We start from the raw sequence: 27,108 nt of genomic DNA, 5'->3' as shown, positions 1-27,108 counted from the left end.
CTTTATTATACTTGAAAGAAGTGATTCACTCAGTCAAGTATTTTGTCAGTATCCATTATATGCTCAGTTATACAATTTTTCCAACCTTGAATGGTATATTACTTTAGAATTTTAAATTTATTACATATGTTACTTATATTTTCCTGAATGTTCATAAGGCAGATAAGGAAAATATCCTTATTTTACTGTCAAAAGATGTATTATAAATGAAGCTAAAATCAGACTGTTCAGTATATTAAAATACTTAAAATTGACTGATTCATTCGGTAAATAATTATTGAGCTCAATTTACATGATATTCACTGTTCCAGGTGCTACAGATGCAATAGTGAAAAATACATGTTTCCTGCCTATGAGGCGTACATTTACAGAGAACTGTATACATACATACATACATACATACATACATACATACATATGTAAATATGAGACTGGTGCAGAAGTAATTGAGGTTCTTGCCATTACTTTTAATGGGAAGAAGGCAATGTAAATGGGAGAATGCTCATATATCTGTATATGAGAAAAAAGCTATTCATCTTTTGAGAGAAGTACAAGGGAGAATGGCTTTTAATGGCATTACTTTTCCTGGCAAGAACCTCAATTACTTCTGCACCAATCTCATATATACATATATTCATATACGATATGTACATATGTACATACATTCATATACATATTTTGCCATCAAAAGTAATAGCAAAAACCACAATTACTTTTGTACCAATCTCATGCATACATACATACATTCATATACAAACAAACACATATACACAAATCATACATTGAATGGTCATAGTTGCTGTATTAGTACATTCTTGCACAGCTGTAAGAGACCAGGTAATGCATAAAGAAAAGAAGTCTAATTGGCTCTAAGTACTGCAGGCTGTACAGAAGCATAGTAGCTTCTGCTTCCAGAGAGACCTCAAAAAGCTTCCAATCATGGCAGAAGGCAAACATGGAGCAACATTTCACGTGGCCTGAGAAGGTGAAAGAGAGGGATGGGGGAGGCGTTATACACTTTTAAACAGCCAGATCTTGTAATAACTCATTCACTCACTATCATGAGACAGCACCCAGGGGATGCTGCTAAACCATTCATGAAGGATTCATTCCCATGATCCAGTCACCTCCCACCAGGCCCCACCTCTAACACTGGGGATTTCAATGTGACATGATATTTGGTTGGGACACAGATCCAAATTATATCAGGTGCTATGGAAAACTAGAAAGAAAATAAAAGGAGATGATGGATGTCAGATAGAGTTGGATGGTCTGACTTTCCTAGTCTCACTTTATATAGAGTAATAAGGGAACACCTTATTGATAAGGAGATTTCAGACCAGAGACCTGAAAGAGATAAGAGGAAGAGCCAGACCAAGAGAATACAAAGTACAAAAGCCCTGGAACAGGATCATGCAGGAACCCAGTGAAGAAGCAAGAAAATGAAAAAGATGAGATCAGAAAGACAGTAGAGGGCCAAGTCATCTAAAAGGGCATATCAAAGCCTTGCTTTATACCATATATGTAATCACTCTCATGAATCCAGCAGAAAAAAACTCAATGTTTTGTCAGATAAATATATTTTCTTAATGTTTATGTATATATATGTATATATATCTGTGTGTGTTTATAAAATATGTGTGTATATATGTATATATGACTTTCGCCATTTAATTTTCAAAAATAATTCTATTGATTTAATGTGTCACCAGAGTTTAAAAATTATCAAATGGGGTCACAGTTGTAGGTGGGCATTTGTGTTTCTGTGTTTGTGGAGAGATGAGCAATAAAGATGGTAAATTTGAATTAAGTAACTTTCTATAGAATCCTTTCAACTTTGTGGCCTGTTGTTTTTTGTATTTTCAGTAAATTTATGAATACATTATCAGAAATGAACCTTCAAGTACCTACAGTTGTGAAAGAAAGGATTTCAAAAAATATGTTATAGAATTTTATAATTAAAAGATTTATTTTGGTAAACTGGTGCAGATGTTTGCATGTTCCTTATCTTTGAAGGATATATCACTAAACACACTCTTATGTGAAGATATGACAGTTCTTGTTTGAACCAATTTAGAAAGTGTCTTTAGTCTAATAGTAAATCATTCATATCCACCATGCACAAAATTTTCTTATCCTTCCCACAACTCAACCACATACGCATATAATTTATCAGATTTACTTTTAAAAAACTAAAAAATAGCATACATTCATTTTTTTAAATTAGTGTGCCCATTTTCCTCACTAATTTTAAATCAGTATTTGGTATAACCCATGAAGGAATTAACAGTAGGCAGCACAGGTTGCACGCGTTTTGTTGAGATTGTTCTATGCTCTTCTATATTTTAGAATGAGGAGCCCGTGTTTTCTAGAGATGGCAGCAAATTCTTTATGACAGTTCCTGTTAAGCAAGGGGGACGTGGAGAATTTCACCACATAGCTATGTTCCTCATTCAGGTAAGTGCTGGCTTTTTTCCATGTTTTGATTTCATTATCCTCATGTCACTGAAGGCCCAGTTCTTGTGGCATTCTAAACCTCTAATTCATGGCCATGAAACCCAGCCATATATACAACTCACAGACAGCTTAGGAAGAGGACCTCCATCCATAGCCATACATTCAAGCCTTACCTTCCCAAAAAACAGTCTCAACACTCAGTACAATTTAATGAGTTAGATGTGTGTCCTGTGAACTGAGGGCTTTGGGATATAGAATTTAATAAATTAAAACCTCCCAACTTTTGAGGACCTGAGGCAATCTAGAGAAGATTTTTTATTCAATGAATACATATAACCTATTTTGTACAAGTAATATTTTCCAGGTGCTATAAAAGTTTTAAATACTCAAAACAACCTAAATATCCACCAAAAATTGATGGTTGAATAAATTATGGCACATCTCCCCAAGCAAATAGAGTGCAGATTTTTAAAAACAGGATAAAATAGATGTTTTATGTTAAATAACATAGATTTCATGTTATAAAGTATAATCTATGTTATATTTTTATGGACTTTCTGATAAAAAGAGGGGAAAGGTTACTTTTTAATCTAATCAAAGAATATGAAGGGTTTATACAGTTTTATTATTAAAAAATTAGTAAATTCAGGTAGTTAGTTTAAATATGACAAGGCTAATGAGTCAATCTGAATTTAATTTCCAAGAGCAAGCATTCATGAAAAAATAAAGCATCCTTCAAAATCATATGCATAAATACTCTAGTCTCACAGGTTAAAGACTTTCTAATGAAAAGTCACTGTGGCTAAAATGGGATCTTTAAGAGAGTTTTACAAACTAGCTAAGAATAATTTTGTACTTACAAAATATAGAATAAATATAAATATGGCAAGGATACTTAACTGACCTTAGTAATCTTATGTTTTTAGAACCTTTAAGACTTGTGCACATTCTCAAATGATTACCATTATCTACATATATTTGTATTGGACAGCTTAATGCTTTAGAGTCTCAAAATCTTATGTCAATAGTTTAAAATTTGAAACTTGTTCAGCGTCTGTGCAATTAAAATAATTGTCATTATTTTAACTTTAATTTTAATCAAGACTGAAACAAATAATTTGGAACACATACAATTTCCACAGTACAGATGTAGACTGATTTTCATAGCATATTATTAAGGTGGAAAAACAGGTTATAAACTAATGCATAATATGATCCTATTTATGCTCTAAATAAATGTATGCATTTATAGATGGATAAAATTTTGGATGTTTTTATATCTATGATTCTATAAGTCAGTTAATTATATCTATAAGTCAGATATAATTAAGAGAACTTTTTTATGAAACTGAAGGGAACTAGACTAGCAAATTACCTTACTTTATAAGCTTTTGCTAATTAAGAGTCAACTTGGTTATCACAAATATTAGAGAACTATTTTGGCCCCCAAAATAACACACTTTCCAAATCTTATAACTGATTAAAACATTTCATTGAATTTTTAAATTTCAGTGTTTTATATTCAAGAAGCTCTGTGAAAAATGTAAGGGGTAAAGAAGATTACATACAAATTATAGATATTTATAAGAGAGAGTGAAGGATAGGAAAACTTGTACAGTACATCTTTGTATATGTAATTCTCCAAAGAAGACAATCTGTCCTTGACTGTAGGTACCCTGTTGTGCTATCAAATACTACATCTTACTCATTCCATCTAATCGTATTTTTGTATCCATTATTCAACAAATAAATAATAGAAATAGTGTCTTTTAAAAAGTATGGCATTGGGTAGGGTTGTGATGTTGACATGTAGGAATTAAAATATTTATACACACCCAAACCAAGAGTTTTTTTATAAGCCTAGGGAAGAAATACCTTCTATTTTAGTCAAACCAGCCTAACATGTAGGCTAATTCCTGTATTTCTGAAATGTTCAGAAGAAAAACTTTATAAAGTTCTTACATTGTGTTTACTTTGTTCCTCTTCTATATGGAGACTATAACAAAGCCTTCATTGAAGTAGAAAACATTTTTCTTCTATTCTGATTGCTGTTCAAGTAATTTGTGGTTTGCCTCATTGAGAAATGAACATGACTGCATGATTATTTATGAATATTTTGGCAATTGATTAAAATTAGTCTACTTTGCTAATGAGTCAGAAGTCAGTGCTAGGTAGATACAATTTATACCTAACTTTAAACACACACAAACACAATCACATACATTATTTTAGGAAAGAGTTTGCACTACCTTGCCTCAATTTAAAAATAGCTAACAAAAAAGCTATTTATGATTTGTTTATGACTGCTTAATTGGCATTATGAACTATAAAATTCTGAAAACTTCAAACTGAATAAACTGATAAAGGAGTATATAAAATCACCCACAATAGCATTACCTCACATTCTCACACTTTTAATCCATTATTGTGTATATGTTAAATTCTTTTTTACATGAGAAATATATAATTTTCCCCTAAAGATTGCAATTATAGCATAATATAGATTTATAACATTAAAATAATAGCTAATGAGCATTTTCTTAAAACATTTAATTGTATTCCTAATATTTAACATTTTATATTTTTCTGAAATGTGATTTTAATAGCTGCTCAGCATTACATCAAGCAGATATACTGTACTGTCTTTATTTATTTATTTATTTATTTGTTTGTTTTGAGACAGAGTCTTACTTCATTACCCAGGCTGGAATGCAGTGACACGATCTTGGCTCACTGCACCCCTGCCTCCCGGGTTCAAGCGATTCTCCTGCCTTAGCCTCCCGAGTAGCTAGGATTACAGACACCCACCATCATGCCCGGCTAATTTTTGTATTTTTAGTAGAGGTGGGTTTCACTGTGTTGTCCAGGCTGGTCTCAAACTTCTGACATCAGGTGATCTGCCTGCTTCAGCCTCCCAAAGTGCTGGGATTACAGGCATGAGCCGCTGTGCCCGGCCTGTCCTGTATTTAAACGATCCAAGTTTATTCATCATTAAAGTTATTTCTGTATTTTGATGTTAGAAATGATTAAAGTTAAAAGCCCCTATAAACACTTTATTTATCATTCTTCCCACAAAATTATATTTCTAGATGTTAAAAGATATGCAGGCAGAGTATACCATATGTATGTATTTGTTTAGGTTTTGATGTGTAATGCCAAATTGGCTGTCCAAAAAATAGTACAGTAATTTACTGCCTAAACAGTAATACATGCCAGCATTGATGACTTTTTACCCCCTTTCCTTCCCTTGCCATGTTACATAATTCTACTTAAAATTGTTATGCCTGAAAAGTGAGAAATGACAGGAGTGCAGCCTTGGCCACCAGCAGTCAGCCAGATCACCTTTGCAGTACTTGGCGCTGACCTATGTTTGAGAGCTTACTGGTTCACTCAGAATATATTTATTTGTTTGAAGTACCTTACTCCATGAAATTACTAAATTTTTGCAAATATTTGCTCTCTCATATTATCAGTAAGTCCATAAAAATCATTAATTAGAGACCAAGCTGGAAAATTATTGCTTTCAAGCTATTTTCATTATGGAGAGTGATGACTGTCATTACATATATTTTAGTGGGTTTTTTTTTTTTTTTTACTCATTTACAAGAGCGGTCCTTGTTAAAGTGATTCCAAAGGATACAAATAAAAGAAGCAAAGAATGCATGTGTTTTCCTCCAGTCTTCATTTAAACATTATTGTAATTTTATAGAAACTACAGTATTGCATCCTGATATGTCAAATTTAAATTTTAAATGCATACTTTCCCACAATGCTAAATAATTTTGAAAAAAAAAATTCTTTAGAAGATTAATATTGAGTTGACTGGATGTGCATCAATCACCATTATTTGTTGTTCTGTGTTTAATTTACTGGCAATTTGTTGTAATGATAGATGTCACTGTATATAAAGCTTATTTATATTGTGGATTATTTCTTTAGTATTGAATAACAAAACCAGAATTGCTGGATCAAAAGTAAAAGATTTCTAAGCCCTACTGTATGTATTTCCAGATCACTTTCAGTATGAATATATGAAAGCAAAATTTGTGAGTGTTTTCTCCACTTTCATATATTCTATTAAAGATAATTTTTTAAAAAAACTGTGACTTTTCTGAAATCTATATAGCTAAAGAAATTGTTGGCCGGGCGCGGTGGCTCAAGCCTGTAATCCCAGCACTTTGGGAGGCCGAGACGGGAGGATCACGAGGTCAGGAGATCGAGACCATCCTGATAACACGGTGAAACCCCGTCTCTACTAAAAATACAAAAAACTAGCCAGGCGCGGTGGCGGGCGCCTGTAGTCCCAGCTACTCAGGAGGCTGAGGCAGGAGAATGGCGGGAACCCGGGAGGCGAAGCTTGCAGTGAGCTGAGATCCGGCCACTGCACTCCAGCCTGGGCGACAGAGCTAGACTGCGTCTCAAAAAAAAAAAAAAAAAAAAAAGAAATTGTTCTTCTGGATAGAGTGTTTAGTATGCATTTTAATATCAGTTTATGTACTTCCTGAGTTATACACTGATACAAAACTTTTTACCCCAGACCATTAAACTTTTGATCACTTCAGATATTCGCCCCTTCACTCCCTGAAAAATATTTGTTATGTTGACTTCAAACTTCTGAATTCTCATCTCAGGAACTGTAACATCCTGCCATTCAGGCTGCAGCCAAGAGATAGGTTTTTATCAAAGATATGGCACCTTTTTCTCTCAAATATGGAGTAAGCAGAGTTTTCATTGTGTTCAGCCGTTCAGATTCATAGGCATAAGGAACGGCCCTGCCATCTTCTAAAATTGTGTTAAGTGAAAAATTATATGTTGGTGAATCCGTTCACTTTCTCTATTCAGCAACACGAAGTTTTACCCATGAGACCTTATGATTTCACTTGGAACAATTTTAAGTACATTATTCACTGCAAATACTGTGGAAAATAGTATGCCCCCAATCCACAATTTTATCACCTAATCAACCCAGTAAAATTTTTGCATTAACTTTCATTGCTGTATCTGATTAGGACATTGTCTGAAAACAATTAGCTCATCTCATGTGGTGAATAGATGGCAAATTAAAGCATGCTATTTTTAAGCACTACAACATTTCTCTTATTTAGAAGCTGTAAAAGTTAAAATTTAATATAATAAATTTAAATGAATAATGTGTAATTAGGTAAAAAGCACATGCACCGTTAAACTTGTATTGATACGCAATGTGTTTCCAATTTGTAAATAGAACTATAAAACTAATATTTAACTTCCTTGAGCAGGATAAAATCTCTGTGAATTCAAGGGCACTTGTCTGATGTCTAATGTTCCAAATAAAAACTCTATTCCAAATTTCCAGCCCTCTTTTAAGAATGAGTGAACTTACAAGGTTTGTTGCTTTTTAGTCTGAGATTAAACATGAAATATTAGTTCAATTTAAAATACATTATCATATTGCCTTTATCAAAAGTTCACGACAGTTTTATATTTATATGCAGTATTTCTAGTCTATCAAGTTAATATTGCAGAGATTATGGATGCACAGAAAGAAAGAAATGTTACTGTAGAGTAAAAACTGCTGTTCTTTCCTGCTTTGTTAAGTGACGTTTCCTGTGATTGTATTTCTGCTGAAGGTGCTTGAAAACCTAACTGAAGTACAAACATCGCTTTGTGAAATCTGCTCAAATCCCTTGATATTTATTTTTTAACTGTCGCTCAGTCATCTACCATATTCTGATTGGTATTAAGACTATTAACCAGATCAAAATTAATGTGTCCCCTGCTGTGACATTCTTATATAGGTTATTAGAAAGTAAATATTTGCTATTGTATGCAAAATGGGGGTTCAACCTATTCCTCATACCATATTTGCCCTGATAGGTAAAAAGCAAGCAAGGCAATTACAGCTGTTTAAAATAAATCAATAGGTTGTAGGGTTGTTATTATGGCTTCCGACAAGGGATCTTTTGATCCTACACTTGAAAGTGTAATATTTTGAACTAAAAGTATCATTGAAGTAAATAGTGTACAGTTTTATTTTTTTATATTGTGTTCAAACATTTTTCAAAGCATTGGGTTTTTACTCATGGCAATTTTAATTAAAACATACATACACCACACACACACACACACACACACACACACCCCACACACACCAAAATATCTTGAAAACCAGAAAATAATTAAACTAGAAATCTGTGGGCCAAAAGTTTCTCCAGATGTTTTCAAATATTGAGCAAAGTTTCTTCACTTTTTTAACGTTTTGAGATTTTTTTTTGTCTTGAAATTGGCATCAAAGATGCACTAAAACCTTGAAATTTTAGTATCCCGTCCTTGGCTCATTCAAAGCAGGGCCTGGAAATGAGTAAGAAAGAGGAGCTATCCACTGAGTTCTTTTTCTGTGGGAACTTGGCAATAAAATGTATGACTTTAGGATTCTGTGCCAGCCTTTGGGCTGTGCAGGTCTCATATCTCACAAATTGGATGTCTTTGCACTTACATCGTTAGTCAACATATACTTGTAAATCACAGTAGTACATCAGACAGTATACAAAGAAGGTGATACAAAGAAGTCACAGACTTGCTGTTGACCTAAAACAGCTAGACGTCTGGAGAACTTCCACTAAGAACATAAAATAGACTACTTAGGCAGATATTGAAATGCAAATACACACCAATAAGAAAATTTTTCAAAGGAAGATTCTGTTAGTACACATGTGTAGTAAGCTATAGAATGCCTTTTTAGTTTACACTTTCAGTTGTATGGGAAAATAGAGGTTATAATAAAACTGTCCCATATGAACCTAATTCTGAATTTATTTTTACCAAAAATGCATTGAAAGTGTTACTCAGCTGACAGATTACACTCTCTGAAGACAATGCAATTGAATTGCACAAATTATAACATTTAAAATGTCAGACATTTAGAAACAAAATATAATTTCTATTCATAGTTTCAAGAAGAAATCAGCAAATACTTGGAACTAAATGAAAATACTACATATACCAAAATACGCAGTACATATAAACAATAATTTTTAATATATGCAATAATTTTATATGCATATGTGAAATTATGTATATATCCAATGTCAGAATTTAGAAAAAGAAGAGAATAAAAGAATAAATTCAAATGTAAAAGAAAGGAAATTAGAGGTGAAAGAGTAGGCTGGGCGCAGTGGCTCATGCCTGTAATCCCAGCACTTTGGGAGGCCAAGGCGGGCAGATCACCTGAGGTCGGGAGCTCGAGACTAGCCTGACAAACATGGAGAAACCCCATTTCTACTAAAAATAAAAAATTAGCCAGGCATGGCAGTACATGCCTGTAATCACAGCTACTAGGGAGGCTGAGGCAGGAGAATGGCTTGAAGCTGGGAGGCGGAGGTTGCGGTGTGCCAAGATCGCGCCATTGCACTCCAGCCTGGGCAACAAGAGTGAAACTCAATCTCAAATAAAACAAAACAAAAAAAAAATGAAGGAGTAGCACTTATTAAGCTAGTAAGCAAACATGAAATAAAGCGGTGTGATAAAACAAATAAGTTCTTTGGAAACAGTAATTAAATCTATAATAGCTATCAAGAGTAATAATAACTTGGACAGCTCCAAAGTATAAATAATGGAAAAGGACAAAATTACAGATTTTAAAAATATTAAAAGAATACTATGAATAACTTTACATTGGTAAACTTGAAATTTAGGAGAAATGGGTGCAATCCAGAAAAAAAGTCAAAAATCAGATTTAAGAAACAATCAAAATCCCCCATAGTGCTGAGAAAATGGAATCAGTGATGTAAAATTTTTCACATCAGGGAAAGGTTGTTTTTAAAAGTGAATCTAACCAGATATTCTAAGAACGTGCACTTCCAATTTTATGTTATTTTGAAAATGAAAAGAAATGGCATATCTTTAGTATAATTTATGACATGGGTATCATCTTGTAACCAAAACCAAATTAAGACAGTATGAGAAAGGGCAGTATAAGAAAGTTTGAAAATACTGAACCCATTATTGACAAGTTGACTTATTTAATGCATTTAAAAAATTAACTCATTTTTCACACAGGAATGCAAAATTTGCTTAAAATTTCAAAAATATATAAGATAACTGCATTTAAATCTTCATGAGAAAATTATAATCACCTTAATAGATGCAGACATAGGATCCAACAAAATCAACAAATTCAGTATTCAAAAATTCAAAATTCAACAAAATCAGTATTCAAAAACCTTAGAAATTTGGGAATAAAGGGAACTTCTTTTAGATGAGAAAGGCACTTGTCAAAAGGTTCATTAATGTAGCATAATTGATAATGGAACAGTAGTAATAGTCCCTTTAAAATCAGCACTGAGATAAGGAATCAGAATGAAGTAACTTCAGTATACACAAAACCAGAGATAACAGTTTTGTGGTTTGTTTATACTTTAAGTTCTGGGATACACGTGCAGAAGGTGCAGGTTTGTTACATAGGTATACACGGGCCATGGTGGTTTGCTGCACCCATCAACCCATCATCTACATTAGGTATTTCTCCTAATGCTATCCCTCCACTTGCCCACCATCCCTTGACAGGCCCCGGTGTGTGATATTCCCCTCCCTGTGTCCATGTGTTCTCATTGTTCAGCTCCCACTCATGAGTGAGAATATACAGTGTTTGGTTTTCTGTTCTTGTGTTAGTTTGCTGAGAAAGATGGTTTCCAGCTTCATCCGTGTCACTGCAAAGGACATGAATTCATCCTTTTTTATACCTGTATAGTATTCCATGGTGTATATGTGCCACATTTTCTTTCTCCAGTCTATCATTGATGGGCGTTTGGGTTGGTTCCAAATCTTTCTAATCCATTCTAATCAGTGTTCTCTAACTATGTAAAATGATTAAGGAATAGAATGATAGTATTTCTAAGAATGCTTTTTGGGTCAAGCAATATATATTTTTTAGACAATACTACTATCTGTTTTCTACATATTAAAATGTTAGTCCTATAAACACGTTGGAAGCATTGATTAATTACCTTCATCAACATGAATTCATCTTGGAAAAAAAATTATTGCATTAAATGGCAAATCTTATAACAATGCCCATACTGCAAAGGTTAAAATGAATACAAACCTGAGTCTTTATTGGAGTAAATTTTGTTTTAAAGTATTTTTTTAAAAAAAGCTAACTGTAGAGCTACCAGTCATCTAGATGAGAGTGATTAAAGTCCTACCTTGGTATCAAATGCTGCCATCAACATGGTATTCTTGATTCACCCTTACCCAGAGGAGTTTTCTGAATGACTTTTCTGTAGTTCAAATAAAAGCACTAAGCTACCTACCTTGGTCTGTGTTTACAGGAACGCACGTTCATTCTTGAGCTATGGAACAGAAAACTGAATGTTAACTGAGAATTAAAGAATTCAAAGTGTCACGAGCAGTTGGTACATTCGTGTTTAACAGAGAGATGCTGTTTAAATAAAAGGAAAAATCAATATTTTCTATTTCCTTGCAGAGTAAAAGTGAGCAAATTACCGTGCGGCATCTGACATCAGGAAACTGGGAAGTGATCAAGATCTTGGCATACGATGAAACTACTCACAAAATGTGAGTGTTTTCAGTTCCCTGGTCAGGCTGCAAGTCAGGGTTGTCAAATGCCATCTTTTCTACTAGAATTATGTTTTGCTTACCATAGTCCTAGTCAAAACAAGCCAGCCATGGAAAGAATAACCTTTCTCTAAAGACCTCTTCCACAGTTCGCACACAGGTATCTTACACAGAGGCATGTACGCGTGTGTGCGTGCACGCACACACACACAGTGATTGGGAGAGATTATGAAAAAGGATGATTGTATCGGGGAAAAAATATGTTTTCCAGATTGATCAAAGCCCTGTGTTTGAATAGCAAAACAACTCTTTTCTGTATTTGGACAGTTTTAAAACTTCAAGTGAAGATTTAATGTGAAAATTCAGGTGACGATTCCATGTGAATTCAAGATTCAATGTGACAATGTGACAGAATTCACAGATCACAAAAAATAGATCTGTGTCTAATGCTTGTGTTGTTTTCTTTCCTGGACAGTTACTTTCTGAGCACTGAATCTTCTCCCAGAGGAAGGCAGCTGTACAGGTAAGCAGTGTGCAAGGATCTCCTTACACAGACTGGCTTCTCAATGGCTGTCTATGTAGCATAAGGAAGGGAAGGAAAAATTTAAAATGTCTTTTGCAACATGGTTAGGGAGAGTCAACTTTGCATGACAAAGCTTCACACTCTTGCACCAGTCTGTCCCTTGGCAGGACTGGACACAATGCAGCCTGCTTTCTCCCTTCCTCCTCTGCTCTCTCCTTATTGTTTTCTTCACCTGCTTTTGCAGTTTCTTAGTATCTTTTTTTGTGGCTTGTTTCTCTCAACTCTCCACGTCAGAGACATTTACATATTTTCCCTTGCGCCTTCATCTCCTGCTAAGTCTCATTTTAAATTTTCAGTACATTAATGTGGCACAGGTGAAATTTATTCTTGTACAGTATAATGTTGTTGTGAACAGTTAGTCTACTGTATCAAGCAGGAAGCTTTCCCCCTTTGTCTTGTCGTTCATAAAACCCAGTGAGATTGTTTCAGGAGGAGGCATCCTTATTTAAATAAGGAACGCTCATTGCTTGCTAAAATAAAGCAATACTTGGGAAAATAATTACGTCTGTTCAATGTTCCCAAATGCAAAACTATACTCAAAAAGAGGCTTAAGCTCGCACCTATTTAGTATTAAAATGTCTCTTTACTCAGAAAGCTTTTACCAGGATCCCACAAGAATGACTTTTATTTTTGACTGGCAAGCAGCCTATTAATTCTAGACTTTATATACATGTTCTAATTTCCATTTCACAGATCCATTTTTAAAGTGTCAAAACTGCCATGACCTATTCTCAGGGGAAATTCATCATGTTTGAAGAAGTGTCACCACTAATTCTTACCAAGTCGCATAGACTTTCCTTTGGGAGTAAAAATGCATGTTTAAAGTCCCCCGACTTCCTCTACATCACCCCCCACACTCTTATTTGTACACAATTAGCTTTCATCAGAAGCAACCTTGTCCTTTTAATCGCCTTTCTTAATATATCATTTTTATATTCTTAGTTTATTCTCTTGGATCTCCTGGAACCCATGTTCTTAATTCTAACTTCCAGGAAACAAAGCTATTTATATAGAGATAGTGATTTGAATTTTGGATTAGGGATCTTGATCAAAGTACTGGTCACTTTTTCTTTTGGTGACCTGAAGCTTATCTTTCTTGAAACATACATTATGATTTATATTGGTAGCCATAAACTATAACTTAGAGAGGTGGAAATACTTTATATCTTATAAAATTCCTATTTTTTAAAACTCAAAGAAAAATGACAGCATCAGAAGATTAGACTTGGTTAAGTTTAGCAAGTGGAACTGCCTCAATCTTTCTTCCCATTATTAGTCTAAAATGTGATTTGAATCATAATGGCTTCTTAGATTTGTGTGCTTGTCTTATCTCTCTAGTGACTGAGGCAGAACAGTCAATATATCTCTGACGTGTACTAGTGTAGTTGACTGTGTTATAATAGTACCAATAAATTTTCCCTTAAATAGCTCATCAAATGCCAGTTGGCTTGACTGTAAGATAATGTTAGCGTTTGACCCAGAAAATGAAATCAATGTCTTGTCCAGGCCATAAAAATGATCATTGGTTGACTTAATATATGGCACTAGGCACCCCTGCAGGAGCAGGACTGCTACCGTAGTCATTGTTACTTTCTTTGTCTCAAAATTTGCATCTCTTTATTTCAGCGATCTCATAATCTAAATAATGAGAAAATACCATATAAATCTCCGGGGAACTTGGATCTAAAAGCTTTATGGAAGAGTAGAGAGAAAAAGGTTTTAAATCTTAGTGTGTCACTGAATAGCTGTGTGCAACTGGGGTAATTTCTAAGTTTTCTGTGGTGAAAATTGTACAATATTATGAATGTAATTAATGAAACTGAATTGTGCACTTGGAAATGCTTAAAATGGCAAATTTTATGTTATACAGGTTTAACCCAAATTTTACAAAATAAAAAAAATTGACTACAAATATTTTATAAGTTATCATGAGTGAAACTAATATGATTTGTGCTTAGTATATATTAATTGTTTTGACTATTATAAGAAAATTTTGGATTATAATCATCTCACAGTGTTTCAAATATGGAATTGTGATTTTGTGAACCGTTTCTTGTATCTGCCTTAACACCCCGTTCCAATCCCCATACCTACAGCGTATTGCACATCAAAACCAACGTGAATATTATTCATTTGCAAATATGTAGCCAAAAATCATTTCATTCCAAAATGAAATCGAGCCTTTTGTCTGATCAAGTTTTTTAAAGATATTCTCAACAGTGTTTTCATCCAATGACCTACCAAATTTTGCATTCAGACTTATTTATTAAATAAACAATTCGATAAATGAAATTTAATCTTGTGTTAATTTTTCAACTCCTATAACCTTAAGCACCATTATTATAAAATAAAGATAGTGATGACTCTTCTTTTTACCACCTCATTATCTCAAAGTGTGTGTTGTTGTTAGTGTTATATATGTTATAATACAAATACAACTTTTTTTTAAATCAGTAATTTTCTGCAAGTAAATGATGGGGAAAATTTGGCACTGATACCAAATTCTAATGTTTAGAATGTTTAATTTAGAAAATCATGAGCTTGATGTTTTGTTTGACTTGTGGAAGTGTTTATTCCTTCTTTCAATGAGTATGTATTAAATATTGAATAATATCTGTGGGAAATTCCCTTTAAGATTTTACACAGAAATATCTATTTAAAATGCAAAAAACAGTAAGTTATTTTGAGTTCCATTGAAATCAGTTCTTTGTTTATAGCCATACATACAAGCATACATATTGCATATGTAAAAATATACATACTTTTAATTTTAATAGATTAAGAAAAATGTGTATGTTTTAACATTACTAATAGAAGTTGACATTTTATGTATATGGTGATTCATAGTTTACAATGAACCTCTATGCAAATACCAATGTAACTCCCCTGTTTATATTATATTTAAATATGAACACCACACATTCAAGGGCCTAGAATAGTAGCATTTCTATAATAACTTCCTTTTTCTTTCTCCAGTGCTTCTACTGAAGGATTATTGAATCGCCAATGCATTTCATGTAATTTCATGAAAGAACAATGTACATATTTTGATGCCAGTTTTAGTCCCATGAATCAACATTTCTTATTATTCTGTGAAGGTAAGATAATACATGAATTCTGATATATTTTATTCATTGTATTTGATCAATATCTGTTGGTATTGGCAATTATTATTCTAGATGATTTCATAATCTCAATTTGTAAATTTTTGTTAATAGGATATTCATTATATATACATTCACTGAGATACAATTTTTTACATATTTCATATAGAAATAAAAACTGAGACTAAGTCAATAAACATGCACACATAATTAATAAGTGCTATTTGAACATGAGCAACTCTCAAAGGTGAATAAATATATTTATATCAACAAAGCCATGCCACAATCATAAACTAATTTACCTAGTCTTTAGGAAAAGTAATAGTCTAGTGTTCTTGTTAAAACAATGCCTTAGTTGTTAAGAGATTTAGGATCCTTGGAAATTTAGGACCTATGGAAATTGAATTCCCCTGCTTCAACGTTCTTCAATTCTGAGCAATTATATTCACCATTATCACCCTTTCTATCTTGTAACAATATGCATAGTCTTACATGTTTATACAGTATTTCTACAATATAGTCATAGAAATCATTTTCCATTTAATATGATACTGTATTTTCCAGAGATTAAATGGAACTCATGTGTCCTCTTATCATATGAGGAGTTGAGTGCTACTACTGCAGCTGATACATTAAGCTGTCCTTTTTTAAGACATAATGAGAGTATACCAAGACTTACTTTTTAACATTGTTTTTCTCTTGATATATGAAATGAAGTAATCAAAAAAGAAGTTCTTGTTTAATGACATCAGGAAAAAAAAAACACATTAGTTTTAGATGGGATTCCTTGGAGAAGTGAAGTTTCAAGATAACTTTTTACAGTAAGAAATTAGCTAGTATATTTTAAGTATTTGGATACTTACGGAGATTAACATATTTTTTAATTAATGTAAAATTACTCCCAATTTTGAAACTTTTCTTGTGGATGAACTATTTTCAATATGCATACATTCTTTCTTTTTTGGCTGAGTGGCAAATAGAATTTGATCTTGGACCAGTGGATGAGGGGTGAAAGGGTCGTGGATTAGCTTTCTGAACATCAGTGGCTAGTCTATAAAAGACTAGAGATAAAGAGAAAGCGTGTAGAATTGGCTAAAAACATAGAAATATAGATCATTTGGGGGAAGAGGGAATCTTAATCTCTGCAAATAGTTTCCTTCTTATATATTCTTACCTTTCTGAATATAATGCTTATAAATAGGAACGAAAACTAGTTATCTGGTTTCTGTTTTGCTATGTTTTAACCACGAAGTGCTTCCATTTGGGGGAAAAAAAAACTATTATGTAAACTTTCTAATGATTATTACTTAGACGTCTTTAAAAATATTTATACACATATTTTTAAATTCCAGGTCCAAGGGTCCCAGTGGTCAGCCTACATAGTACGGACAACCCAGCAAGTGAGTACACAAGAAGACAATTAAGAATAGTTACGGTTGGCATTAGTCTTAGACATTGTATTATCTATTCTGAGTCATATACTCTATAAATCCTTCCTCAAAAAATCCCCAGCATGAGGAAAGCTGTGTGTATACCATCAACTTGACCTTATGTATGTAAGAAAGGCAGTAAAGCAAGCGATGTGAGCCATGTTACAGGCGGGAGGTGAATCTTATATGCCCAAAATAGGATATCTACTACCTAAATCAAATAGAGTTATTGATGAAACAGGTACATTTTAGCTTACTGGCCTCTTAATGTTCTGGTTCATTCTTGCCTGGGCCTCACCTAAGTTGTTCCTCCAGAATAATCTTTTGAAGACATTTTGGAAAACTATGAAAAATATTTTATATATTTTCTATCCTGTTTGTTCCAGATATCCAGGTTCTTCTAGTTTTATATATGCACTTTTTCATTTATGCATTTATTCATTTGTATATTTGTTAAGTGATCACCTACTTTTGTCAAGTGATGTGACAGAGTCTGAGGGTCCATTGGAAGGGTCTCGTGTTCAAGAACTTACAGTAAAGTAGATAAATAAATGCATGGTTGGGCTTATCTTAAAAATGAATAACCAGACTTCATCCTTTCTTCCTTTCTCTTTCCTTTCTTCCATGTTTGTATCCTTCTTTCATTTTTTAAGTTTTATTTAATCAATGCTTCTATTCTGTGATTATTTCACGTAAGCTACTATAATCCAATAATGGCTCATATTTATTGACTCATTTAAAATTCTGAACACCTCTGAGATAGTTAATTTGATTACCCCTTTTTACAGGTGAGAAAAATTAGTCTCAAAGAGGTTAAGGATTAATAGCTTGGCCAGAGTCATACTAATAAATGGCAGAACCACGAATCAAATGAGACAGTCTGACTCGAGAATAGGGTTTGTAATTCAGTACAATATAATAGCTACTTTTTCTATTGTACTTTTGCCTCTTGCATTGCATACTCTTATTTAAGTAGGAGTCAGTTAGGTGCCTTGACTTAGAAGACATACAAGTAAAAATGTGTAAGGTTGAATGACAAATATCATTTTGAGAAAACAGATCAAGACCAATTATATTCTTCAAATAATGTCATATGGACACTTAGTGCATGCACTAGGCAATAAGAAATTTCTAAGTTTGTGTTGGGTTTTTGTGTGGCTGGAAGATGGTTTAGCACACATTTTAGTTTCTATTTATTTCATTATTTCCATCTTCAGTGTAAACTTAAAGAGGTTATGTTAAGCAAATCAAATCTGTTCAATATTAACTCTAACAGCAACAATAATGATCATAGACAGTATGGTTGATAAAATGGAAAGAAAGTTGAATCTCATAGATAGAACAATCAGTGTATAAAATAAGTCTATCACATGCTTTTTGTGGGATCCAAGATGGTGTATTAACATCTCATAGAATCAGTGTCTTCCAAGGCAAATAAACAAATGTGTTTGCAGTGGAAATGAGTAATATTCATGATATATAGGACACACTTAATCAATAACTATTTGTGTTACACTGTATATTCTGCCTTTAACAAAGGATAATTAAAAATTTTTCCAATCTGATTTTAATTTGATTTTATCCTATTGTTGCAAGGCAATGTCTTTTCTAATAACTTCTGCTTCAAATTACCAAACATTTCTGTCTTAGGGAAACCACGTTATTTTCCTGTTCAGAAGCCAATCACGATTGTCTCAAGGTCAACAAAAACAAAAAAGGCTATGAATAGTGGTCAAGTGCTTAATTTTCTTTTCAAAGGATAATTACTTAGGGAGATAAAATTTATAGTCAATGGCAAGTAAGTCTTTGGGTTAATGAAAGCGAATATACCAAAAATAAATCATAACTCATTTTGGGGCCACATGAAGTAGAATAATGCATGGGGAGAAATTTTTAAAAAAGAAAAAGGAACATATTTAACAAGCGTGGAAAATCTTTAAACCCACTAGTTATCAAAGAAATGCAGAAGAAACTACTGCCATGTAATTTTTCCTAACAAATTAATAACATTAAACATTTGTATTACTAACAAAGATAGAATGTAGTAGAAGTGTTAATTATAACATATTAAAAATAATAGTCAAGACTTAATTCTTTTTATTTCTTTTCTTTTTTTTTTTTTTTTTTTTTTGAGACAGAGTTTTGCTCTTGTTGCCCAGGCTGGAGTGCAATGGTGCAATCTCAGCTCACTGTAAACTCCGCCTTCCAGGTTCAAGCAATTTTCCTGCCTCAGCCCTCCAAGTAGCTGGGATTGCAGGCATATACCACCACGCCCAGCTAATTTTTGTTTTTAGTAAAGACTGGATTTCTCTATGTTGGTCAGTCTGGTCTGGAACTCGCAACCTCAGGTGATCTGCCAGCCTCAGTTTCCCAAAGTGCTGAGAGTATAGCCATGAGCCACCATGCCTAGCAAAAACTTAATTCTTTTATATCTTTTTTTCATTTTTGTAGTTTATACTGAGAAAATAATTCTAAATGGAGAATATTATGACAAAGCTATTGAAAATAGAAAAAGACATTATAAATAACAAATAATGGGAGTTTGTAAATAAATTTTAATAGAATATGACGCAGTGCCCTGAGCATCTTCCATTTGTTTTTCCAGAACCACTTTTAACTCTCAATTCTCTTCAATGTTCTCTGGCCTGGAAGTACTTTCTACAGATGACTTAGGTTCTGTTGCCCCATGACTTCCAACTGGATTCCACCAAAGGAAATCTTGTAGGCAACTGGAAAGAGGGAGAAAACTGCTCTGGGTTGTTTATTCCACCAGCCCTGTTCCTGTGGAGTCACCACAAGTTGGCTGTGACCTTTGGCTGAAGGGAATCTTCACCCTTGACCTTCAGGCCCAGCCACTGTGTTCTTGAAGTTTTCTTTTTTCACTGTGTTTCTGCCGGGATTTGGTATCGGAATCACACCAAATGATTGAGTTGGAATTAAAAATCATACCAAAAGAATGAGTTGGGGAGGAATCCCTTCTCCTTGATTTTTTAGATTAGCTTCAGTAGGATTAGTTGCAGCTCTTCTTTATACATTTTATAGAATTTAAATATGAATCCATCTCGTTCCAGCCTTTTTCTAGTTGCTAGGCTTTTTATTACTGATTTAATTTCATAACTCATTATTGGTCTGTTCAGGTTTCCAGTTTCTCCCTGGTCCATTCTTGAGAGGGTGTGTATGTCCAGGAATTTATCAACTTCTTGTAGGTTTTTTAGTCTGTGGGCATAGAGGCACTCATAATAGTCTCTGAAGGTTTTTTGTATTTCCATGGGGTCAGTGCTAATGTCCCATTTGTCATTTCTGATTGTGTTTATTTGAATTTTCTCTCTTTTTTATTAGGCTGTCTAGCAGTCTATTAATTGTATTTATACTTTTGAAGAATCAACTTTTGATTTTGTTGATCTTTTGTATGCTTTTTCACATATTCATTTCATTCAGTTCAGCTCTGATTTTTTTTTTCTCCTGTAGCTTTGGATTTGAATTGGTTTGCTCTTGTTTTTCTAGTTTCTCTGTGTGAATATTCACCATTTTTAAAGCATTTAAAATTAAATGCTTAGGATAGCTTCTTTGAGAATATACTAATGTTTAAATAATCAGAGTTTCTTTACATTTTAAACATGTAAAAAACCTCTTAGAACATCTAGTCTTCCAGATATATATTATAGGGGAAGATATTTACTTACAAAAGAGGTAGTTTGATGTGCCTGAGATTACACACACACAGCATTGTCCAATGGGAGAAACATAAAATTACATAGCTATAACAGTCTGTGATTATTTCTCTAGTAAAAGTGTACACAGTTCAGGGCAAGAGAAAGTCAATGCGGAGACATTTTCAGAAAAACAAATGTGTATATACAAACATAAGAACGCATAAAAATGTTCACATTTGCAAGATAAACATTGTTCATCACAGCTGGAACAAAACATTTACTAAAAAAGCAAAAATATATGAGGCCAGAGGGACAGACTGGAATTGGATTGTAACTCTTATTTTTTTCTAAGTAGTTTGGATTCAATCATATTGGTTCAATGATAAACCTTTGACGTTTTAATTTTTTTTTTTTTTAATTCTGGCTGTGGAGTAACTGGAAATAGACTTGATCCCCTTTTTTCCCTTAAGAAAAAATAAGAATAATAATACAGAAAACTGGACAAAATATACAAATCAACTGTTTCCAGACATTTGACAATAGCCAGCATGGGTCTCAGATCCCCCCTGAAAGAAGGAAATAAGTAAAATTAGTGTTGTAAGTTCTCTAGCTTTCTTGTTAACAGCAATTTCTGAACTCCAGTGCAATAAGGAATAAACTAATCATAATACAATGATATCCCTGAGTTGAGGAGACAGAAAATGATATTCAGGTAGATTGAGGCTTATGGATTGTTGACGAATTGTATGGAATTTTATGGAATTGAGGCTTATGGAACGATGGAACTGGAAATGAAGAAGCCACATGGAGAAAGACATCTGCATAGGGCTGGAAGAGGGATCACCCTGAATCGGAAGTGGGATCACCCTGAATCGGAAGTGGGATCACCCTGAATCGGAAGTGGGATCACCCTGAATCAGCTGCTGAAAATACCTAGCTGAGTATGCATAGGAAGATGCTTCATGAGTGTGGGCAATGCCGGAGCTTACAGAGTGGTGGGATATGCTCACCTTTTAATCAGCAGAGTAGTGGAACATTTAGAAGAGATCCCAGAAGTGTCCTGCCTTTTGTAGTACTAAACTAGCCATAGAGCAAAGGTCATTCAAATACACACTAAAAAGATTTCTTTAAAGGTCTTCAAATGGTCAACCTGCCTACAACATATGCCAGAACAAAGTCCAACAATTGTTAAAAGATTACAACAAAACCCAGGCTTTCAAAATGTAAATGCCACAATGGTCAGTATCTAATAAAAAATTACTAGCTTTGTGAAGAAAGTGGAAAATATGACTCATAAATAGGAGAAAGATTAGTGAATAGAAACAGACTCAGAAATGACAGGGATGATGGAAATCACTGACAAATACAGTAAATTAGCTGTTACAAATAAGTAAAGCTATCAAGAAAAGAATTAATGTAGAGAGAAAACAAAGAGAATATATTTTTATGAAAGAACTTTGTGAATTTAAAATAAAATATTTGAAATATAAACTTCACTGGAAAATGCTAAAAACAGATTAGAGGCCACAGAGGAAAAGATCAGTGTACTTGAAACAATATCAGTAGAAAATTTCTTGACACAAAAAGGAAAAGAAAGACAAAGGAAGAACATAAATTAACTGTAGGCCAATATCTACATCTCTCATATTTGTAATTAGAGTCAGAATGGGGCAAGGAGACTTGCAAAAAATATTTGATGTAATAATGGCCAATAATTTTCTAAATCTGATGAAAAAGTTCAAAAAAGTTCAACATAAAGAAAACAAGATAAATGTCAATAAAACCACACTAGTGCACATCATGAGCAAATTATACAAAACCAATGATAAAGAAGAAAATTTTTAATCATCAGAAATTAAAAGACACATTACATCCACATATCACACACGTAGTAAAAACAAATGACTACAGACATCTCATCAGAAAAAAGCAAACCAAAAGACAATAGACCAAAATACTGTAAATGCTTATGGAAAACAAAACTGAACTAAACAAAAATCCTTAATAGAAAAACAAACCTAGAAGATATTTCTCACTTAAAAATGAAGACAAAAAGAAAGTTTCAAGAAGTGAGAATGTTCTGTCATCAAACTTTCACTTCTAAATAATACATTGATCAATAAAAAATAAATAATTAGAAACTATTTTGAGCCAAAGAAAAATAAAAATACATCAGATCCCAATTTAGGGGTAACTACAACTGTGATTAGAAAGAAATGTATGACTCTAACTTATTGAATAAAAATAAAAACACCTCAGATCCCAATTTAGGGGTTACTACAGTTGTGATTAGAAAGAAATTTATGATTCTAACTTATTGCATTAAAAGTAAGGGTTTAAAATCGATAATCTCCTCTTTCACCTTTAGAAACTAGAAAAACATGAGCAAATTAAAACAAAGTTGAAAGAAGGAGATAAAAATGGGTAAGAAGGAAATAAATGATATTGAAAATAGACTAGCAATAGAGAAAATGTATAAAACCAAAAGGTGCTTCCCTGACAAGATCAATAAAGTTGGCAAAATTCTAGCCAGAGACATGAAGAAAAAGAGAAAAATGTAATGCCATTAATAAAAGAGATGATGTCCATACAAATGCTATAGATATTAGAATGACAATAATGGAACATTATAAGTAATTTTATGCCAGTAAATTTGACATCTTAGATGAAATGGAAAAATTCCTTAAAAGACACAAATTGCTAAACATTCACATGAGAAGAAATACAATATATAAATATGCAATTAACGTTCTCCTCACAAAGAAAACTCCAGTTTCAGCTAGCTTTACTGGTGCATTCTATGCAACATTGAATAAATTAACACCAAGCTTACACAAACTCTTTTTTAAAATATAAGGCAAGTATCGACCGGATTCCAAATCCAGACATATATATTAGGAGGACAAAAAAACAAATTTTCTCATGAATTTAGACGCAAAACACCTTAACTAAATAATAGCAAGTCAAACCTAGCAATTATAGAAAGTATGATAATTTATTATGGCCATATTGGATTTACCCATAGATTCTATGTTTGCTGTAACCTTCAACAAACAATATAATTCACCATATTACACTGACACGTCAAAGGATTTAGAAAAAAATTGAAAATTTTGGCCAACAATAATAATAATCAATCAATAGTAATTCCTAATCAAGATAAGATAGAAAGAAATTCCTGAACTTCATGAATGGTATCTGTAAAAATACTACAGCTGACATCATGCTTAATGGTGAAAGAATGATGCTTCTCCCTGAGAACTGGGAAAGTCAACAATGTTTGTTCTCACTCCTTCTGTGCAACATTGTAGTAGAGGACTTAGCCAGTAAAATGGGTAAGACAAAGAAATATATGCAATAAAACTGTGTTTTTGCAGAAGACATGCTATGTACAAAACAAAAGACAAGGAAACAAAAAATTGTGGAATATACACACCTATAAACTATTGAAAACAAGTGAATTTATCATGGTTACAGCTGTAGGCCAATACACAAAATTCAACTATTTTTCATCAACGAAAATGCAAGATTTGAGTATTTTTAAAATGCTGTTTAAAGTAAGGTCAAAGTATCCATGGAGTATCTATGAATAAATCTAATAAAAATAAATACCTCCTCTATAAATCTATATAATACTGCTGGGAGAAATTAAAGACTCAAATTCCCACAGAGACAGACATATATGTGTGTATATATATACACACACACATATATACACATCAATATATATGTATACAATATATAAACATATGCAGACATATATGTGAGTGTATATATATTTATGGATTAGAAGGCTCACTATTTTTATGATATAAAGTCTCTCCAAATAGATCTACAAATTTAATACAATGCATGTACATCAAAATTCGAGCAAGTATTGATGTCCACTTCATGTTTTATGAAATTTTTTGATGTTTCATTTTTGATATTTCTCTATTACTGTATTTTCAAGGTCATTACTCTTCTGCAGTGCCTAATATTTTATTAATCTTACTCAGTATATTTTTCATCTTAGGTCATATAATTTTCATGTATTTCAGATTCTGCAGTTTTTAGTTTTAGAAATACATAATATGCTCATAGTCTTTCTACCTTATTAAACACCTGAACTGCAGTCCAGGTGTCCTCATCCTGTGTTTCTGTATGCCTTTTAATTGGTATAGGTACCTAGATATTGTGAATCTCAACTCATTTGGTGTTAGATAATCTTGTATTTTGCTAAAATATTCTTAAGCAGGTTAACAATATGATCAGATTTGCATTTTGAAAATGTAAATGATAAATTTAATAAAGAAGCAAATGAAAAAAAAATTTACTGGCATAATGAAGCTCACTTAGGAAACTGTTGTAGTAACTCAGAAGAGAAATGATGAGTTAATCAGCACAGTGCCTGCCAAATGGTAACAACTGGATAATTTTTTGTTGTGTCACATTGATTCTTGTTTAATGCATAGGAGTTAGCTATTTACACTAGCCTTTTTGGTTTACAGAATATTTTATATTGGAAAGCAATTCTATGCTGAAGGAAGCTATCCTGAAGAAGAAAATAGTAAAGCCGGAAGTCAAAATCCTTCATATTGACGACTATGGTAAAGTTTTGTGCATGCTATGTTATTCAAGAACAACTTTCTCTGCGTCTTATAGTTTTACCTGTAAATGACTCTCCATCTTTAATATTTTGCTCTTTCTTTAAAAGAACTTCCTTTACAGTTGTCCCTTCCCAAAGATTTTATGGACCGAAACCAGTATGCTCTTCTGTTAATAATGTAAGTATTTTATTTGTTTTTGAAATAAAGGAATATAAAGATTTTCTATTTTTATGTCTCACAAGACAACATTTGATTCAATAAACAAGAGAAGTCCAATGTGTGTAGTTAACCAGGGCAGCTGTCTATTGTCTAAATTCCTCTAGAAGTCCATCACTAAATCATGTGTAAGAATGTGTAAGTTTTTTGAACTTCTTGCATCCCACATGGAGTTTGGTGCTACCACCAGGAATAGTGACACAGAATAGTTTGATTTCTGGGTGTCTGCTTAGTAATTACTCAAGTCCTGGGCTCTTTATCAACATTGAGGAACATGTAATTCCACTGCTAAAACAATGGGTTATGTTTGTATCACTCCTGTCAGCTTTTCCTCCTGGATACATGGCCTGCAGTAAGCTGCTCCCATGCTCAGAAAACTTGACTCAAGTTTTTTTTTTTTTTTTAATCTTGAAATTGACTTTGAAATTAAATATCTTTATACATGTTGTAAGGCTATATCATGACTGTATAGTATTATGCACCGAGGCCCCTAATATCTAATACATAACTAACTTGATATTGATTTAGCATTGCATTCCTGAGAGTTATAAGTTATTTCCCTTATTAATATGATCAGGTTGCATATTGATATAATAGTGTTTAAAGTTGTCTAAAATTATATCTTTAGATATAATATTTAGAAATAGTAAATACGAAAATAATATTGCTTATTATGATCACTGAATATAGTGGATAAGTATTCAGTCTGTGGAATTGAATTTCCTGGGTTCAAATTCTAGTTTTGCCATTTCTTAGCTGTGTGTCCTAGGGCAAGTTCCTTAACCTATTACAAGGCTAAGTTTATCTAAACATAAAACAAGCATTACAATACAACGTGTGTTCTAAGACTGCCTTGCAGATGGGGTGAAATACAACATATAAAGTCCCTTAAACAGTGCCTAACACATATAATTCTTATAATTATTGGGGTTATCATTCTTTTTTGTATAGGTAGCATTTATTTTATTTAGGTATTTTAATATATACAAGCAATTTGTCCCTTTATTTTAACAATCCACATAATACAGAAATAATATAATATTTAATTTTCTCTCTGACTCCAGTGTTCATTTCTAATTCTAATTATTGAGCTTTTCATGTTTCTCATATCCAAACTTTTCTTCTTTCTCCGTAAGAGCCAGAAAGTTCTGAAAGTTCTTAATGTCTCTCTAAGGAAGTTCTTATTTGATGTTTCTTAATTGCATTTTTTCTCGTCTTTTTTACCTGTTTTTTCCTACTCCATTTTAACTGTATGTATGATTTATTGAGGAAAAATGTTTAAGGCACTAAAATGAGACAAAAAGAAAACAAAAATCAACCCCATCTTCTATCTTAGTCACGTCTCCCTTTGGTAAAAGGAAATGCTCTTTTGATTCACTGAAAAATTTTCTCAAGAAAAGGGACATCCCTCAGGCACATCCTAGGCATCCCTCAGTATGTGATGACCTTCAGATTGGAAGATAAAAGAACTGACTGCCCTTGAAGCATGACATTTATGCAGACAAATGTGTAGATAATTAT

At 32.9% G+C, this 27,108-nt stretch overlaps 1 protein-coding gene across 4 annotated transcripts in view; it reads left to right on the top strand.

The window, feature by feature from the left end:
* DPP10 (dipeptidyl peptidase like 10) overlaps positions 1 to 27,108 on the top strand; it is a 1,411,130-nt gene that overhangs the window by 1,337,748 nt on the left and 46,274 nt on the right. For all 4 annotated transcript variants that reach the window (XM_005572966.5, XM_065525407.2, XM_005572965.5 and 1 more), the window contains 7 exons: positions 2,350 to 2,457; positions 11,921 to 12,012; positions 12,488 to 12,535; positions 15,572 to 15,693; positions 17,052 to 17,099; positions 25,273 to 25,371; positions 25,479 to 25,548. In XM_005572966.5, the coding sequence (XP_005573023.3) occupies positions 2,350 to 2,457; positions 11,921 to 12,012; positions 12,488 to 12,535; positions 15,572 to 15,693; positions 17,052 to 17,099; positions 25,273 to 25,371; positions 25,479 to 25,548 (587 nt within the window). The remainder of the gene's footprint in view (positions 1 to 2,349; positions 2,458 to 11,920; positions 12,013 to 12,487; positions 12,536 to 15,571; positions 15,694 to 17,051; positions 17,100 to 25,272; positions 25,372 to 25,478; positions 25,549 to 27,108) is intronic.

Source organism: Macaca fascicularis, chromosome 12 (assembly GCF_037993035.2).
Source record: "Macaca fascicularis isolate 582-1 chromosome 12, T2T-MFA8v1.1".
Taxonomy (NCBI): domain Eukaryota; kingdom Metazoa; phylum Chordata; class Mammalia; order Primates; family Cercopithecidae; genus Macaca; species Macaca fascicularis.
The sequence above is the reverse complement of the archived record's forward strand: the minus strand, read 5'-3'. Positions and strand labels throughout refer to the sequence as shown.